The 20,044-nt window shown below is 47.1% G+C and overlaps 1 protein-coding gene across 9 annotated transcripts in view; it reads right to left on the bottom strand.

Moving 5' to 3' along the window:
- Positions 1 to 20,044, bottom strand: part of LOC6500286 (polypyrimidine tract-binding protein 1) — a 134,916-nt gene that overhangs the window by 106,843 nt on the left and 8,029 nt on the right. For 6 of the 9 annotated variants that reach the window (XM_032454221.2, XM_044714290.1, XM_032454215.2 and 3 more), the window contains exons 3-4: positions 16,779 to 16,808; positions 8,049 to 8,147 (exon numbers count right to left, since the gene is read on the bottom strand). In XM_032454221.2, coding sequence (XP_032310112.1) covers positions 8,049 to 8,147; positions 16,779 to 16,808 — 129 coding nt within the window. The remainder of the gene's footprint in view (positions 1 to 8,048; positions 8,148 to 16,778; positions 16,809 to 20,044) is intronic. The other 3 variants (XM_032454231.2, XM_032454241.2, XM_044714291.1) reach the window with 1 other exon arrangement.

Here is a 20,044-nt window from a genome sequence, read left to right as displayed (position 1 = left end):
AGCACCCTATTATGCAACCGGCTATCTGGAGGCCGAAATGGATGAAATATGGGAATTAACTAGTGCAGAGATTCGACGCGGGATCGCAATCTTTTGATAAATATTTTTGGATTCGACGACAAGCCCCCTTTTCGCTACACGGAGAGAAAACTCCAGCGAATTATTGATAAATTTGTAACTATAAGAAGTGCAATTATGTGAATATTGGCCTGCTGAATTTTATTCAAAGCTCAAATCCCTTTTGTTAATTATGAAATTATTCTGCGGAAAGAAAGAATATTGTATCTTAATTCGAATTTTGCACACCCTTCAGTTTTTTTTAAATAATTAATATCTTAATATCCGTTGTTATTTTATTATAAATATATAGATTTATGTAAATATATATATATAAGTGATATGAAAATATAAGGAAAGAATTTAGATTGAATTAAATAATGATAACTTTGCGATAATATTCGAGCATGGCCAGGCTAATTTATTGTTCTATTTAAATTAATAATTATAAACATCTCTAGCTATTCCTGTCCTTGAGCTCAACGGCGGCGAACATCGGTGAGTGAATATCCCTAAATTAAATTTTAATAGTTTTGCGAAGCAAACAGTAAATTTTAGCAAGGCATGAATTGGATAATTTTGGATTGATAATAATTTTAACTAATGAAATCGCAAATTTTATAATTCCTAATTTAATTACTACATTAATCCCAAACGTAGTTAAACTGATTTATTGAATTTAACCCAATATTTTTAAATCTCTTCTTTATATCTAAATATAAATTTATATATATATATATTAATATGAATTCTAATGAAATTATATAAAGTAGCTGTTGAGGAGAAATTTTATAATGAAATAGAAATACCCGACTGGGAAAAATGAATCAAGTTCGCTCCAATTTAAATTTGAGTGTTAGGAACTCCATGAAGGCTTAAGGCCATTACAGATCCGCCACCGAAACTTCAAATAGCCATGCTGGAACCACAATAGGTATCACATAGGATTGTGATATGGGGCGAATCAAACGTCGTAGATCTCGCCAAGGTCGGGTGGGTTAAGAATAGGGTATAATGAACATCTAATACCCTACAACTGATCAAAGTCATTCTCTCTCTCTTTCTTCTGAGCCTGTTTGCCTTTTAGGTGATTTGTTTCCTTAGTTTTCTTTTGGATTTGAGTCAGTAAGACAATCATCCGGGTTTTCGTTATTAATTTGCATCTAGTTAGTGCACTTAAATTTATTTTGATGATGTGTAGTATGGATACGTGAAAGAACCACCCCATCCGTCGAGCTTAGTCTAAGACCACAAGAAGTGCACGCCCTTCACTCCCATCCATACGTCCCCAAGGTATATCCTCTGGACCTTGCAGTAGATCTTGCAATTTGGTTCTGTTTAACTACAGCCCGTACACCCCCACGTTAGAAGTTGGCTAACAACGTAGGAAGTTCGAACCACACCCACACATTACACGATCTAGTTAGGATTTTTCGCAGGATTATATATATTGGTCGAATTGTTACAATAAATTAATGAAATAGAGCTGGGGATCCATGTGCCCCTTTAGAGACAAGATCAATAGGACTGTGGTACTGAATGAGCACATCGATTAAAAAGTTTCCTGCCTGTTGTTTCCTCGAAAAATCTGTTGCCATTCCGATTCTCTGGGTGCATTGTGGCACCATAAATCAGAAATTGCTTCTGAGGCGCTGCTGGCTGCGCGAGGTATTGAAAACCCACAACTCGGTCCGCTTTTATTATTATAATGTAAATACAAATTTATATTGGCGTCGTAAAGGTGAGGCAGACTCTACGGCAATCCTTTGGCGCAGCTCCTTAAGTGCACACATTTACGGCGTTTCGAAGCCATACATGTCCGCACACACACAGGGACACGAGGAAATCCCTTGCAGGAGAAGCAATCGTATTTCCAATGCCAATATTTGTATTTACTTTCTATCCGCATGCGAATCCTGGCTGTTATTGTTACTTTGCCTGTCAGCTTCTTTTTATGATTTTGAATTTTATGTTGGGAATTACGAAAGCGGGAAAGCCATATGAGGAACTAAGCTGGGGGCCGGAGCACAATAGGACGTGAAAAGTGCGTTTTTTCGACTACTACAATTAATTTTTTCTCGCCTTCGAGTCAGTAGCCGACTGATGATCTTTTAACCCCTAGCCTGGTTAGTTTCCCCCCTTCGGGCTCGTTGAGCTAACTAGTCCAATCAGCTCCAGTATTAGTAATGGTCTAATCTGCCAGACATAATTTCAGCCGCTAGACATGAAAAGCACATTAACTATTTGCTGCGCTATAAAAATTACGATTCGTGGCCTACTTTCCGGATCCAGACATCCAGAGCCCTCACTACTCACATCCATTCATACGGGGGATATGCTCACGTTTGGCGAGTAAAAATTTTATGCTGGCCCGGGACACCTTCGATGCGCAATAAAGAGAATTGTAAAAACGCCGCCAAAGCCAAATCATAAACCAGAATAATAATTACCCGGAGCCTTGACAGGAAGAGCCCAGTCTTCTGGGCGAACGCCTCTGAAGGAGGAGTTTCGGAAATTTATTGTGCGGGTGTGCCTAGGACGCTACACACTCGAAGCTCTGGAGCGCGTCCTGAACCTCGGAGGCCATAAAAATTTTACATAATAATGTCAAATGAGTTACAAGAAAAGCCGCCCGTCTGAAATTGAAAGGGTGAACAGTCAAGGGAGGAAGCATCCTTTCCGTCACCCCTTCGGCCTTATGACTGTATTAGGGATGCCATCCGCGACGGTGCTTGCGGTCGTTTTCGGTTTTTATTACAAATTTATAGGCACACATGCGAATAAATCGCTACGTTTTCCGTCTCAAGGTGTTTTCTGTGCTACCCCCAAAACTTGTGGCCCCGTCCCAAGTTTCGCTTTCAATTGGAAAGTTTTTCGAGATTCATAATGCCTATTTGGCTAGCCGGCTGTAATAATAGAGAGACGCCCGACGGAGGGATTGAGTGTTTGCCGGGACCCAACACTTTCTTGGCCAAAGTCCTTGTGCTTGCTTTTCAGTCTCCGGTTGAGTCCCAGTCTCGGTCGGGCTGTTTGTCTTTTCAGTTTTCGGTCAACAAGTTTCAGTCGCATTTTCGGCGCGCACACCTGCAGACAGGTAGGAAAGGGGCCGGGGTAGGATGGCAGGGACATCGACGACGACAGTTAAGCTCATCTAATGCATATGTCCTCCTGTGTTTGTTGTGTCCACATGCGACAACGGTAACAGCCACAGGACGACCGGCAGCTCCGGTCCGTTCCTTTTCGGTCGGCCCTTGTTCCGCCGGAGAAAAAACAATCTCTCCCCAGCACACGGCGTGAAAATCGCGAAAGTAAATATTGAACTGTAAAGCCAAAGTCAACAGAAAATGTTGCCAAGGATGTGTGCTTCCTTGGTCGACGTCGTGCAGCCTTCTTCCTTGGGGTGCAGTTAAGGGTTAAAGCCCGTTCCTCCAGCAGCGCAGCTGTGCCGGTAAGTCTTCTACGCCGTCCCTATCCTGCACTAAAAGTGTCCCTCAGTAATTGACTTGTTTGCAATAGGGCTTACGGGCTTCCAATCGACAAGACAAATTTTTCAAGGTGCAGTAATAAGCATGAAATATTGGAGCAGGAACGGCCAAATATTCCCTTCAAAATTGTACTTTAATTATTAATATTATCAGAGCGAAATGTGTCCGGAACCCTTTTAAAAGGATGCTACAACTTTCGTCTATCGGTTTGTTTCGTCCCTGCTTTGGTTTTTCTAAGAATATGTTGCCCCTTGGACCTTAACGAGAGTCCTGGGAGTACCATTCCGTGACATTTCCGTCCCAGCACCCCAAATCTAAGGAAACCATTGTGTCTTTGTTGTCCCTTGTATGCAACTATAATAAATAATGGGCGCCCACACCCCGGGATAGTAGCGAGCAAAACGCATGCTTGACAAGAACAGGAACAAGGATCCACAGAACATCAAGCAAGCGACGATGAGCTCAAGACGCCGCAGGGCAGCACGAAAAGAGGACAAGTAGCACCAGAACCCCAGTCCTTGAGAATGCGATGGGGCGGTCCATCGCCCTAATTGAAATTAATGTATGTCCCCCATCCGTTCGATTTTCAAGGCACATCCCGCCATCACGTGTTGGCTATGAAAGAAATTTCGAGGTGGTCAAATGAGCAACCTTAAGTAAATCAGTTTTATGAAAATATTTTGCATACAGATCGGCGCTGTGGACGTCTGAAGGATCCTACAAGAGACCCCCATAAAATAGCCCCAATGCAATCTCAAAAGATACCCGGAAACCCAAAGTTTCTCCGAGTGTTGGCCTTGCCCCTGTTGCTTGTAGTCTGCATAGTTTTTGTGTTGCAAGGAGGCAACAACGAAATTGACTTACACAGCAGCAACAAGCAGCTTGTTAACTGCTCCGCCCTCACCCTTTTAAGGCGGCCCAGGATACTATTCGTCTCGCATTTCTGACGGGGCTGGCGAGATGGCGGGCTTGCGTGCCCCAGTAGTTTGGACACGCACAAGTTCAAGCTATACAAAATAATATTTTTCGTTTAACGGTTGTTTTGTGCTGCCAGTGGCCGTAAACGGGGGAATAATTAGCCGTTAGCCTTTGTTGTTATTGTGTTCGGGTCGCCACTAGGCAGCACGGCCTAATGGGCCGAGGCGATTCGGATTTTAAAGATGGCATGCGTGCATGCCTGATGGGCCAAGGTCCTTAAGAACCGGCCCAGAGGCTTTGTAATTCGCTTGTGAGTCGGCAGTCCTTTGCCTAATTTGTAACGCTTGTTAGTGGCTAACACAGCGCGCTCATTTGCTTACATCCAGTTCTGAATTCTGACGAAATATGAACCCTTTCAACTTTAAGATACTTTTTTCAAGGCTGGCTTTGCACCTCGAGAGTCGGCGGTTCGAGAGTTGTGTGTTTGGGATTTCTGCGAGCCCACCACTTCCCCCGAGCCGCCCTTTTAATTTCTTGAAAAGGCTCCTTCCCTTTGTTGTTCTTGCTTATTACGCATCGCACAAAAGACAGTATTGGGTGGAGAGCGAGGGCGCCCCAGCTGGGGGCGAAGAACTACTACTGGCTGTCTCCTGCCCTGGCGCCTTATAGTAACAGCCACACAATGGAGGAAAGCAAGGGAAACGCATATCAAAAGTTGGGGCAAGGCAAGGCAAGGCAAGGCAGCCAAATAAAATCATAAAAATTACAAAAAGGTATGCAGGAGAAAAGTGAAAAGGACGAGCAGCAGCCAGCAGACAGCTCACGAAATGCGTTCAAGAAAAATCACCGTAATAAAGCCGAGCGTCTGGGGTTTTCCTCTCTTTTTTGTTGCGAATAAAACAATTTGAGTGAGAATAAAAAATAAAACACCCTGGGCCAGTTGATGGGTTAAGGTGTGCGGAGGTGGGAGGTGGGAGTTGATGGAAACGGGAGCTTAACACAACGCCCGAAATTGTAACTGGGGCGCAGTAACAGCGCAGTTCTTTGTGAGGAAACTAACGTCGGGGCGCAGGACTCTGACGGGCAAACATTACTGGGCAAACAATGCGTTGTCCTCGACGTCGAGTAAAGCGCCTTCTAAATTATTAATAAGAGCATAAGAAAAACAAATGCGATTGTATTCCAGGAGGAGAAAGGAAAACATAAAAATTTTCTCGAAGCGAAAAAATAGCAGTTCTACACTGGAATTAACTGCCTGCATTTCTTGAGCACACAAGTATAATGAACAATGTACTAGCAATAATAAAATATATAAATTTAAGCACTAAAAACACTATTTTTTTTTTTAGAGAGTAACGTGGATTCTGGAACAGTCTTCATAGCATTTTTGAGCGTAAGAAATGGAAATTTATCCTTCAGCTGCGCAAACAGTTCCCGAGTCCTTCAACGTCTGATGCCCCTTTCTTACTTCCCGTTAGCAGTGCAATGGACGGGATAGTGGGGTCACCGGGTGGTAGCAGGTGGTCTCATCATCACCTTCCGGTGGCCAAAGGGAATAGCTGAGCGTATCTGAGTGGCTTTCGGACTGGCGACTGCGGAACGAGTATCTTGGGGTCAAAGGCCTTTGAAACGGCCAAGTCGTCGGGAATACGTGGACTTACTTGTGAAGGCATTCTGCAGAAGTTGCCCGCAAATGACTATACACATGTGAATCGGCTTTTTGCACTGGGTGTTTTGTAGGTAATCTTTTAATTAGCTGTCCGGAGCAGAGTACCATTCAGCGGATAGTTTTAAATGCGGGCTAGAAAAAGTGCTGCCTAATAAAGCCACTGCCCAGAGTTTAAGACCCTGCCAAAATTGCTGCCCGACTAAATTTAAAAAAGGCATACTGTGCAGAAGAACAGCCCTCCCTCGTGTTCTGCTCCATAAACTGCTGGTTGCCTTTATTGTCTCCTGCATTTCTTTGTTATTAAATATTATTTTTTCAGCCCCACCTTAGCGCAATTCACTTTTAACCGCTCTTTTTATGGCCTACAAAGGTGCCCCGGGCAGTCTAACCGATCCACCCAACCCCACCCGTGATTTATGCCGCGCGGTCAAGTGTAAGTTCCACCGCTGGCACCTCGGGGCAGCAAATTGGGTTTACCAGCGCTAGTCTGGCAGCTCGTTTCATTTCGGCCGAGCATTTTTTCATTAATCTGCTTTTTACCCATTTCACGTTTTGTTGCCTGTTTTATGAACTGGCAACCAGTGGACTACTTTGCGCGCTGCGATTTGCCGTAATTAGTCGCGTCGGCAGATCAGGATATTAACCGGACTAAGCCGGTCCGGGCTCAGTGCACCATTGTGGAAGCCTGTCAGAGGTTAAGCTCAAGAGGCATTGATGTCCTGTCTGTCCCTTTATTTATAAAATTAAATTCAATAAATAAAATATTCGACTCATTAACCTTTGAGCTGATGGGCAATTAAAGAATGCAAATGAAGCGCACTTGGGATTATTTTTAAACGAACATTCGGCGTGCAACTGCCAACGGATCGGGCGGTGGGAGGACTCCATTTAATTTATAGGAAATTTTTGTTTATGGAAAATTAATTTAACAATTCGGAGTATTTTTCCAGGCTCGACCGCACAAAGGAAAACGGCAAATTTGCTTGATTTGGTTTGCGGGAAACACAAATTAATTTTCCATGAAAGGGTGCAGCATTCTTGCTGCAGGCCATCATTTATTAAACAACAGCTGACGAGGGGGGCAGGAGGACAGGGAGCACAAATTAAAAGCGCATTTATAATGGTTAAACGGAGGTGGCTTTTTGTGTTTTCTGGCAAAGTTTCGGGCTTCCGGTAGCAACAATCTCTCCCCCTCGAAGAGGGCACTGCTCTGCTCCCCCGCTAACGAGCGTCCATTATGCAAACAATAAGCACGGTTTCCTTGCCAGATAGCACACGCCCGAATAAAAGTATCCCTCTCATGCAGAGTGAAAAATATTGCGCATACGCCACGCATCCTGCGAGTGGCTTTCATTCAAAAATAGATTTATGTGTGGCATTTAAGCGAGACAACAGGCGAGCGAAAAACACACAAAGCACCCAAACCCCCACAAAATCAAGAAAATATTATGCAGCATTTATCAAACGTAAAAATGTTAGAATCCATTGCAGCCCCTCCTTCGCTCCGAGCGTGACATCATTATATCTCAACGGGGGCAGACAATGTGCACTGTATTTGGGCGTCATTAAAATGTGATCACCTCGTATTAAGTCAAATGAGGAGGCTGCAGGACCGGGGGTGGCGCCATCCTGGACGCTTGATTTAGGAGCCCGCCATATTTCACGCGAGTTCTGCCCTGGGTCCACAGGGTTATGGAATAATGTCAACAATAGACCACCACCATAGGAGGCATGTGCTCCCCTTTCGGTTGAATTTACATTACAAGTTTGCCCCAATTTTGATCGTCCTGGCATTGGAGTGAATTTGCATTATTTCCGCATTAATGCGGCACAATAGATAATAAAGCAGACTTATTGCCGATGAAGGGGCTGGGGCATGTGGAGGCACCCACGTCTTACAACGAGATTGGATCACTCACCTTAACTCCAATGTGAACCGATGCGAATTCTGGTTTGTGTATTGACGGAATCGGTATTGGTAATTGCATGGGTAGGGGGCAGGACATCATGGTCGCTACCTGTGGGGGAGAAGGTGAAAATAAGTTAGTTGACAGTTGTATGGTTCTGCATAATTTGCGCTCTGCACTGGCCAGCCCGCAGTCTCTGCGGCGTGGCAATTTTTCGCCATTTCTACACGCGTATTATGGCCGCCCACACAGAATCGGTGGCCCGCACATCCTTTCTACTGCTGCCGCACAAGCCCCCACCCCCACCCACAAATTCACGACCGCATTGCATTTCATTTGAAATGAGGACGAAAGCACCCATCGCCATTGTCATTTCCGCTTTTAGCAACGACGTCAACGCTTTGATGGCTTCATTTCAATGCATTGCATTTCGCTCTGCCGCGGGCGGAAAATAAATCATAGCCCAGCACTGCACTTGCAGCACGCCCCCTACTTATGCACCCGGCTTCCTTCCGACCAATAAAAACTTTTCGACTTGGCGCACTAGACTTGGCAGGGACGATAAAAATAGGACAAGGGAATAAAGATCAGAACTGCGGGGCCAGTTACAACAAATACAAAGTAGGATCCCCGGCCGGAGTGGCGAAAGCGAAGGAGAACACTGTGAAAAATATCTAGAAATGCGAGTCTCTTTCGCTCAAGATACGATCCCTAAAAACATCATTCCAAGAAATCGAGGGACAGTGCAGGCCATTAAAATAGCTGCTTACTTTCGCCAAGAAGCGTCTCAATTTCCGGGCTTTTTCGGCCCCCTTCCCCGACCATCTCGCCGTTCCACTCAAATTTTAAAACATTCTGGCAAACAAATGTCCTATCACATTACGCGTTTCAGCAAATAGCACCCCTTCGCTGCACACGACTTGGAAGCATGGGAGGTCCCCTCGGCCGTACTATCGACAGACAGTCAGTGGAATCGATTACCACAGCCAACAGCCCCCTCGAAGACATCATAACAAACTATTTGTGTCACACTTTGTCCCTGCCAGGCCCCCACCCCTGCTATTACCACCTGTCAGCCGGCTGTCAGTCTGTTTACGCATTTCTCAGCGAGCTGCTTAAGTGTTGCAGGGGCGTCGCTTGCACGGGCGGCCGGCGGACTAATTATTGGAGGTTTTTCATTTTGGTAGCAGTTTAAAAGGGAGCTCCTGCTTTTTTCCGCCTGTGTGGGCGGCTGCCCACTCGGTCCTGGTGCTGCCAGTGTGCTGCGGAGCGCGGCTTGGCTTGCATTTTAATGATGACAACAAACGGAAATTGACGTTGCCCAACTGAGCTTTCAACATTGTCGCCAGCTTTTTATGCGGCACGACACGCGACGTGGCAACGGCACTCGCAGAACGCAGTGGGGAGGCCGCGGGGCCGCAGAGGGGGCTGCAGCCCAGGACGATTCCGCGACACACACTCTCCACGCAACATGCGGCGGCCATATGGGGGCCCAGGCCGTTGGCAGGAGATGGGGGATGGAGCACTTGAAACTATTTAAAATAGGATATAAACAGTTGCAGCACGAAATACGCAACATATTGATCTGTTTTCCGCCACACTATCTGTTTTCGCACGCTTTCCCTGCCCTGAGCAGGGGCGGGCGCCTCCCCCAATCGCGACATTGATGCATGACCCGGCTATGGTCTCGGTCCATGTCCCGCTTCTATTCGTCCTGACACGCGCCCGCCCTCCCGGCCACCCACGCGTTAATTTGTCCAGTTCTCTGTCCGACAACCATGGCATTTGAGAGGCATAATAAATGTAATGTGGCAGCAATGATAGCGAAACGATGTAGCGGGCTGGTGCTGCCGTTGCTACGGATGCTCCACGCTCAATTAGCGCGGGGGCGGGATTCGGGTGGCGGGTGGTGGTGCCCCGACCTACAAACCCACGAAAACAATGATTAATGAGTAGTTGCAGCCGCAGCAGCGGCAATCATGCATCATTCGGTTAAGTTCAGTTGAAGGCCGAACGGCAGCACGACAATGGCATCTATGGTGACAGCCGCCACTGGAAACCTGCAACAAGTTCATGGCATTTGTCCCCGCCGCTGCGATTTCCACTTCACCAAGCATGCGCCACTCAGCTCCAACTCCCAGCGAAACAACAAGTGCAGAAACGAAATCTGTGGCAGCAACCAAGCGACCTGCTGCTCCAGCTGTGCCAATCGTGCAACAAATCAAGCGGAAATTTTTCAGCCACTGTACATCCACTGAAAAAAGTGGATCGTTCTATCCTATGCGTCCTAATAACTCAGTAGATGGCCAGAATCTCCAATCGGTTCTGGATTGAATGGACCTTCTGCTCCAGAAATACAGGGCGACGAGACTTGTTGCCCCACTAGATGAGCAGGGAGTCGACTATGCCCATCTACAGAGTCGGTAACTGGAGGACAGAGAGACACAGTACTGAGGCGACGAAATTGAAAAGCAACACGGATTTGCATAAACTTGGGGGGCAGAAATCTGGAAGCTATTGAACGGCAAGCCACTGGGATAACGATAAGTCGGCGAGGAGTGGGGCTCAGCAGGGACAGCTGGAGGAGACAAAATAGTTGCAGCCGAGGTTGCTTCTCGATGGCGACAAGTGGCTCTGAGGTCAGGGGCTTAGTGGACTTCGTGCAGCGCCTAAAACTATGCATCTGATGAAAGCATCTCTGTTCAGAACTTACTTCCAGTTGCAGAGGCTTTGCTGGAGTTGTTGCTGGTCTTGCTCCTTCGCAGGCTTTGTCGTCCCACTCGGTAAGTGCATATGTGCGGTGTATGCCGCATCAAATTGCATTAGCGTGAGCCAGAAACAACACAAAAGAGCCAGCAAGGAGCACTGGAAATCCCGCTCCTTCTGTCTCGGCAGCGTCTCATGCTTCGCGCCTTGCCCCATCGTCCTCCGCCCCTTCGGTGCGTTGTTGCGTTGCATGGAGCATCAACGGATTTCGCCTTTTTGCATTCTGATCTGTGTGCCACTCCCGGCCTAAGCCTTCACGCGCGCTCCGAGTGTGTGGGCGGGAGGTCCTGAGGCCGGAGGTCCGGAGGCTGCAGACACTGTGTGAAATGGTTGTAATGCTGCTGCTTTTGTCTGGCTTTGAGCAAGCCTCCTCCAGCTAGCAAGCCGGATCAGTCGGGAAATTCAGATGCAGATGCAGATGTAGACGCAGGCCGCAAATTTTCGGCACTGCAAGAAAGTCAGAGGCAAATGCCTCGCTCAAATGTACTTCTCCGAAATTCCAAAATGCGAACTCTTAATAGGAATTGTGCAGATGAACAGGATGTGTGTGAGATGGCGAAATAGCGCCCTGCTGCAGAGGGGTATCTGCGAGGTCGCAAGGGCTGACGCCACCGTTCATCATTTAGCTCTGGTGGGGGTCTGTCAGCGCAAAGCGTAATTAAAAATGGTGTCGCTGCTGTGGGGCTGCAATCACAGGTGGCGCACAGGTAACTCGATTCCCGCTCGCCCCTCCAACAATGACGGCAAATGAGTCGGCACATAGCCGGCAATGAAACATTCAATTGCTGCTGCTGGCGATAAGGTTTTCTGGGGTTCTCTAAGGCGTAAGTCCGTGTGGCGCTTCGTAACACTGGAAGTGTAATGGAAACAGAGCTTAAATCCCGCTCAGCAGATGGATGGGCATGGGTTTCAGACACCTTTAAATCCACTCCAATCAGTGCCGACGCCTAAACCCCCAAACTCAAACACACAACTCAAATAGTCAAATCCCACATCGCCCACGTCAAGTTAACATCTTCCTTGGTCAGCTTGCGACTGCAGACAAACATTTTTCGCAAATTAAATGAAAACACAGAGCCACTCGGAGCAGAAACACTCACTTCCCCCAGAAGCTCGCGTTTTTTGAATCTGTTAATCATGGAACGCACAGGTACAGTGTGTGCGCGAGGAACATGTTCCGGATGAATACAGGAGGCAATATATTTTTGGTTAGTACGAGAGGAAGTACCGATCTTCCCAAGCCAGCAAGGACCTTCTGATCGAAGGATCATTCTCAAAAGGAGTAGCTTCGGGTCTAATGCATGAGGCTAATGCATGAGCCTAAGAGTGTAGTAGAAGCAGAACTGGCCTCTCAAGCAGATACTGAAAATCTGAAAATACGCATTTTGATGGAAAAACAATTGGAGCCAGTTGCCTGCCTTGTGTCCCCATACTCGGAGCTGGAGTGATGAGTGCTTGCCCGCAACTTTGTAGCCATACTTTTTGCAATTCCGGGCAATGGAGCAAGTGTTAATGACATCCGAACCAGAACGAGTTTCGGGCCCGGGGACGACTCATTTCGGGCTGTGTCTGTCAAGCATTGAAAAATGTTTGTTCTGAAAAATGGCCGGCCTGCGAGGCTGCAGCAGACTCATAAATTCTCATTTAGCATCTTCAAATTAATGACTTCAAAATTAGCTCTCCGCCGGCCGCCGTGCAGCGCTCGTCACGTTGAAAACCACTGGTAGGTTTCGCAAAGCGGAGGACCATCATTACGGCACAGCTGATCGGCCGCGTACTCACAGGTGATGAGCTCATACCTGGTGGAAGTGGAAAAACCCGTCCAGCAACTCGGCCGGCAGCCGGCCGGCAATCTAGAGAAGCCTAGAGCCCGGCTTACAACTGGCTGCCGACTAGTCAGCGGCTACTATGAATGAAATTGTGTAACCGCCCGAACAGTGCCTATGATGGTTGAGACAGTCGTTGCAGAAATCTGTGTAGTATGTTGCGTGTGAATTGTCCATGGGTCACGGCTCCAGGTCAGCCGACGGAGCTCGGAGTACCTGGAGTGGTCTTCTTCCCACTTTTGAGAAATAGATTCATGTTCAAAGTCCGATTCACGTGCGACTATTAATAGAAGCCCCAATTCTGAGGGCCCGTCGGTCAGGGCGTCCTAAGTGAATCTCGCAGCACGTCGCAGGGAGCACCTGAGGTCCGGCTCTGGCGGAGATGGATGATGACACTCTGGTCGTGATCCTGGGGGCCTCACACAATAATTAGCAACGAAATCACGTAGCAGCGACTGGCTTTTGGGCTGCGGGTTAAGCAGCTGCCAATTTCAATTAAAGCCAAGGCGGCGGAGCGGCGCACTCTCCCTGGAGGAGGTGTGCCTTTAAATGAGCGCCGTGACTAATTACAAATTAAATTGACAGAAAACGTTTTAAACGTGTTGCATTTTCCCGTTCTGCATAATTTATGAGTGGCCTGTTGGTCTGCTGGCCAGGAGCTGGACCTTTTTTGCCGTGCGCCGCGGAGGGAGCAAGCCACAAGTCAAATGGTCAGCTGCAGGAGCAGCCAACGGAGCGGCTAATCTAGTCCTTTGGTTCTGTGCCCTTGGGCTTTCGGTGCAATATGTTAAGCCGTGACGAGTTGGGGTCAGCTTCTGGTATTCTCACATAATTAAGCATGTGTGTAGCACAGCTACTTTCGATTGCCTCGTTGGATTAAAGCTCCGAAAACAATATTAATTATCTGAGCAGCCGTGTCTGCCGCTGTCAGTCGCCTAGCTGCGATCCTATCACAATTAAACGCGGCCTTGCGCAGGCAATAGTGCAGACTATTGGGGGTAATCAGAGCGGCTAGTGGAGAAACTCAGTCAACCTTCCTGCAGCCGAACATTCCGCCCAACTTTGACGCGCCTCTGACATTTTTCTTGCCTGCGAAACAAGTATCTGCCTTCAGCGAGACAACTCGACATATAGTTTTAATTAATTTAATTTTACGCTCATAAAATGTCAAACAATATGAAAGCCGGGAACCCGCTCGCCCACACAAGACGGGGAACGCTGCCGAGCCCGGCGCGGATCCGGAGTAAAGTGGAAAGTTCCGCCCAGACGAAGCCTTAAACCGTCCTGTCAGCGGGTGCCCGCCTGCATATGACAAGAAGCGTAATTAACACGGAAAAACCTCGCTCCAGAGCGGCCGATTCATCGTAATTGAATTGCAGCGGAAATAATGCTCGGCGAGAGCGAAGCAGCAAACGGGTGACCCGCTGCCACCATGGCTGCGAACTGAAATCGTCGGACAAGTGATTCCGCAAGGGCCAGTGATCGACAGCAATTGAAGGCACTTAGCGCGTATCCGTGTCACTTAGTTGATTACCCGTCTGCTCTTCGCTGCGGAGTGATTCGCCACTGACTGCCTTTTTGGGTTACTGGCCGACAGCGACTGCCACACACTCGCAGGGGATCTAGCTTCGAAATGAGGCTTGAAAGCCGCAATTGTGCGGCGAGCCGCAACCGGCAGACACTCGAATCCAACTTATGTCACATAATCGAATAGCGAACTACGGGCTTTTCAAATTCAATAATTGCGCCAACTAGATACTAGCTCTCTAGACCCCTCTGTCTTGGATCGATTACGGAAGCAGTTGTTGTATTAAGAAAATCAAATTAGACTTTGGTTATTTACCCAGCATTTGATGAAGTCATCCGCAGATTTTCAGACGGTTTTTATGCTTATCTGCAAATACACACGACCGTTGGTACATACATGTACGTACATCAGTGTACAACAAACGTTTTGGTCCGCTGATTCCCACAGTAAACAGAACCAGAACCAGAGCCCGAGAAAGCAAACGAAAAACAAACACGATTCGAAACTCTAATCTGGAAAGCATCACATTTTTTCAGCAGAAAGACTACACCCGCTCCCCAGTGGTACATGCAATACCAGAAATTCAAATTTCAAGAAGCGAAAGACCGGGGAACCTGGCACCCATCTCAGCTTCGGATGAATGTGCAACTTCCGAGGAATTTTGGGTGACCAACCAATCCCCATGGTGCGCAAGTGGGGGATTTGCAAGATGATCGAGTGCCCAAGGAAGATCGCTTTGAGGAGACATCGAAATACAAACTCACTTGGATGGAGCTGTGTGCGCTTTTCATCATTAAGACCCATTAAGGTGATTTTCCCATTAGCATCGGTAGGAAAATGTGGGGGAGCGAGCTTTTTGTCGCCATAATTTATAGTTTCTATTTGCGGTCAATTAAACATCCATCTTGGCTTGCTCTGGTAACCCCAGCGGTGAAATATGCCCCAGCCACAAGTGCCACAGTCAGACCCACACAGTGCCCCTCCTGCTCCTGGCAGACTTCCAAAAAGAATGCTGATTGCAGAATGTTGAAATGCAACTGTAGGAGGAGAGTCGCAGGCAAACATGCTCAGTATTCACGACTAAGTAGCTGTGGCCAGGCCACCTGTTGAATGCAAAGTGCCTGGGCCGTCTGTCAGTTCCGTTCCCCAGCCCGGCCACGTCCCTGCTGCTCCCTTCTTCCGGAATCATCACCATCCGTCAGTCAGTGGAGCCAAGTCGGTTCGGCAGATATGGCTCTGCTTCGGCGGGACAATGCAGACATTTTTCTTTCATGGAGAGCCACAAACAAGCGCACTAGGAAACTACTACATTTTGGCTGGCAGATCACGTAAATGAAATGCACAAAATATGCGCCATTTATAAAGTGCCATCCCCCACATCGTTCCCTGGCTGGCGGCTAGAAATGTGGCAGAAATTATGAGGCAACAGGCCACGGACTGGCAGGCAGACAGTCCCAAGAACTCGAAGACACTGCACACACGTCGCACGCGGCACAGCCCACCACGCCCAATCGCCCCGCCTAACACCTCTGGCTACACTCAATTGCGCGTTAATTTAGCGCAGCTCGCACTTCATAATTTCTTTTCATAATTGAGTAAAGGACGGAAAAATCAAAGATAAATGGCAGTGACGAGAGACGAAACGGCGGGGCAGTCCGCATATGCCTCATAAGGTGGAAGGCTTATGAACCGCTGTCTGAGGAAGTTATTCAAGTGCCAACTATCAAAAGAATACAAAATCAGCTCAATTCCGCCCTCTAGAGTATTGGCTCTTCCCAATAATTCCCATTCCCAACTCTTCCGACCTCAACTACTTCACAAAAATGTACAATGTACAGAGCTCCCTTTCACTATAGCCCTATTGGGCCCTTCATAGCTTGGACTGGACTGTAATTGATTATCGAAAACACAAACAGCGCGCGAAGGTGCTCAAATTTATATAATACTAGCCAAACACCAGAAAAAACCAAGAAGGTGGAGAACGCATTATGCCTTGTCGGGAAAATTAGTTTCCAATTAGGGGCTAGTTGATGACACCTTGAGCAGCGACCTAATGAGTCATCGGTTACCCTCAGCTGAAGGAGCAGCCCCACTTCTGCCAAGTTGGCGAAACACATTAGGATTTGTCGATTAATCAAGTGTCCGAACCGAAGGAGCGGGGGTCGAGACCCTGACTTTGGCCGATTTATCGAAGTATTCTATAAGAATTAGCCCTATATCGTAGATATGCTGAAATGCGAACCATTTTAAAAGTACAAGCCACCTCATACACTCCAGCGGGTGAATCACAGTCTAATAAAATCGAATAAAATTGTAATGAGAAAGGCTAAATGGTTTCTGTAGCCGAGGATGTGACCCAATCGAATCGGATTCGCGATAATTGCTCTACAAAAATGCGCAGCAGTAGAAAATAAATTAGCCGGCTCTATTTTTCCCTGGCCTGGGAGCAGGAATGGGCGAATAAATCTCAATTTATATGAAAATCGATTGCGCTGCGCATTATTAATTATTTAAAAGGCACTTCGGAAATGGCCAGAGAGCTCTGAGTGCGGGACCCCGGACCCGGGACCCCTGGAGGTAATTAATAAGGAAATAAACTACCAATAAATTATTAAAACTTACGTTTTCTTTTTCTTCGTAGAGCAAACTTACCTGAAAGCAAAAGAGAGGAGAGCATTAAATTGGGCTAAAAAGTGTTCACATGTTCGGATTGAAATTGAAAATTCATCAAAAGGGCGGCGCATAAATCACAGCCAAGAATGTTGCAAGAATTAATATTGAATTTTTGCGGCGAGGGCGGTCTTCTTTTCGGTTAATTTATTAGAGTCGAAAGGCCAACAAAAGACAGATATCCTTGGTCAAGCCCTTGGACAAGGCACAAGGCACAGGACACCCATTTTTCGCTCCCCCAGGCCGGACGATGGCTGGGACCCTCAACCGAACCGTGTGTGTCCTCCTTTGGCCTCTTTTGTGTCTCATAAGTCATTTCGTCCGTCTCAAATAATTCATAATCGATTGTCAAGCCGCTCAGCGCTCCCTCCCCCGGCTCTAAAGTTTGCTCGGGGGACGAGTTTGTCATGCTGGCCGTGGGGGGCGGCAGGGCCCACATTTACTTATGAAAATCAAAGAGAGTCCTGGGACTGCCGGGAAGTGGGGAGCGGAGAGCGGGGAATAGATTCGGCGATGTGGGGCTAATGGCTGGAACAAGGCAAACACGGAACGCTGGCTGAATTTCTATTAAGCAAAATAACTCAAAAGTAATTGCCCGGGCGTTGTCGAGGTAGCGACTGCACTCCAGTCCAGGAGCGGAGCAGGAACATTCCGAAATCATCAATATGTGTACCTTAATGGACGCTTAAATAAATTATAACTTCAAATTGCGATTGCCGGAGCTCGCTTCTCGCTCCTTGCTCCTTGCCCAGCGCCCCTTGCCCCTTGCCGCTTGACGCTCCACAAAAAACTAACTGGAGCTGTGGCAGTTGGGGCACGTACGGCTAAATACATTACGCTCAAGTGCAGTTTCGCGAAAATATTTACACGTGATTCGCCCGCTTTCTTTCCGCAGAAGAATAACTCGCCAGTTATTCTCGTGTTCCCGCACTTTGGCAAACACATTATTAAAATTTTATTAGCACTTTGAAGCACTTGAAGAAACTAATTCCTAGCCACGGAATTACATTTAAAAGGGAATCGCTTTAACCGAAGAAGAGAGCTTGGACATATCAGCTTTTCCGAAAAACACAATTAAGCTTCTTGTTTCCGAATTAGCGAAGGAGCGTTGTAAACTAGATCCTTGATCCCCGGAACAGCCCCAAGCTGCTCTTTAAACTTGTTAGCTGTGGCACCCCGTCCAAGGACGACCCCACTGCACTTGGAAGCAATCGTTGCCAACGTGCTGCATGCCGAAGGAGGCAAGAGGCGTTGCTTGCATACAAATTGACGCACGTGTGCAGGGATAAGGTGGAAGAATATTGTTGAAAGCGCCGCCACACGCACACGGACGGAGTCCGGACTCCGGAGACCCACACAAGTGCCTCCAAGTGGGTCAAACGTGAGCCTTTCAAATGCTAAATGGACATTGCTTAATTCCATATTCCATGACCCCCAGGACCTCCCACTCCGAGCAGCTCAGCCGTCATAATAGCTCATTATGTTGCTCCGGCTGCCAGATAGCCCCTAACTGGTGCCAGCACTTCTGCCTCCCGAACTTCATTAGCTAAAAGGCGGCAGAGCGCCCTCCTGTCCCCCCCCCGACCAAGACTTGATTGGGAAACAGAGTTATCTTCCAGATATCTTCCTCTTTTGGGCAATACATCGGCTCTGTTTCGGCACTTGGATTCCCCCATTTTAGCCCAATTAATCTGCATTGTGGGAGAGCGCACTTGTAAGTTAAGATGCGAGTGATTACCACATACACACCCGCCTGACATGTGCATACTATTGGTTGGTCTTTATTTTTACGTCGCGGTTTATTTTCGGTTCGGCGTCAAAAGTGCATAACTTGGCCACGATCCAACGGAAAGATACCGACCCAAACCCAGCCCACGCCTCAGAGAGCCGAACAAACTATATATTGAATGAAATAATTCCCAAGTGTATTTAAAAAATCATTTTTTATGAGAAACAAGTGTGTGACAAAGTGGACAAATAAGCAATATGCAAAATGTTTTATAGCGCGGCCACTACAGCTCTGCACTGCTAGATGCGCAGTTTCTATGATCTAGGACATTTCTGGAAACAAATATTTATGAAAACTCAAGCACACGGATACTTTCCATCAGACAGATACATAGATGTAAAGTGTCTCGCTGCTGAGTGCCAGTCTTTATCTACCCTATTAGAAAGCCATTTTATCCGGCGACTTTGCTCGGAGCTTCTAATTAATTTCAAAACAAAAATCTAGACAGAGGCCAGCAGCGTGTGTAGGTGGACCGCTTTGATAGTTCTTGCTGCCTCCAAATTTATAGACGACATTTATGGTTGCGGATAAAGATCATTTATTCATCCGCAGATGTATAAACACTTGATAATTAACAAATACTCTCTAATTTGTGCATCAATTTCGGTGTCAATTTAATAGGTGTATTTAATAGGGCAGTTGGTTCCAGTTCCCTTCCTTACTACTGTTTGGGTTTAGTTGAGTTCAGGACTACCTTTTGACGCACTTTTGTTCAAAATCTGTAGCAGGCCCAACGTAAACATATTATATGCGCATTGGCGAACAAAAAGCACAGGAAACATATACATATATGCTTTTCATTAGCCCACGATTTACACGGCGAGTGGGCCATTAAAACGTCCCCAACTATTGACTTATGACCGCCAGGAGGCTCCACGAAGGCGTCCCCCGCTGCAGGCGGACACACCCAATTATCTGGCAGTGTTATGTTGAGAGCTCCGAGACAACGCCGGCCCATGAAGAGAAATAAAATCGTAAACATTATTTTTAGCCGGCGTAGCGGGGACAGCCGGAGCTTTTCCATATGGGGGGAAGATGATTTGCGTGGATGCCTATAACTTTATGGTAGACCGAGTACTATGTTCGGGGGAGGGGGCCCAGGCACTCCGCATAATAGACTGCCAGAGCACACAGATCGCCGGACGCAATATGTGAAAATTGAAACTTTATTTACTGTTAATAAAATACAATCGAAAATTCATTTATTTATCTATGGCACGCTGAGAAATTGTAGCGCAAATATTTGCAATTCAATTGCAGCAACAAATGCACAGCTACTGCGGACAGGAAAATCAAATCGAAATAAAATGAAATAAGATATAAAAATATCTGGCATCGGACTAGCTAGGCGGCTGTCTAGCTTTGGCTTTGGCTTTGGCTTCGGCGTGCCATGAAAAATATTCTAGGGAACATTTCTGACGAGCCAGAA

The sequence above is a fragment of the Drosophila ananassae genome, chromosome 2L (assembly GCF_017639315.1).
Source record: "Drosophila ananassae strain 14024-0371.13 chromosome 2L, ASM1763931v2, whole genome shotgun sequence".
Taxonomy (NCBI): Eukaryota; Metazoa; Arthropoda; class Insecta; order Diptera; family Drosophilidae; genus Drosophila; species Drosophila ananassae.
Note: the sequence above shows the minus strand (reverse complement) of the source record. Positions and strands in the feature narration are given on the sequence as shown.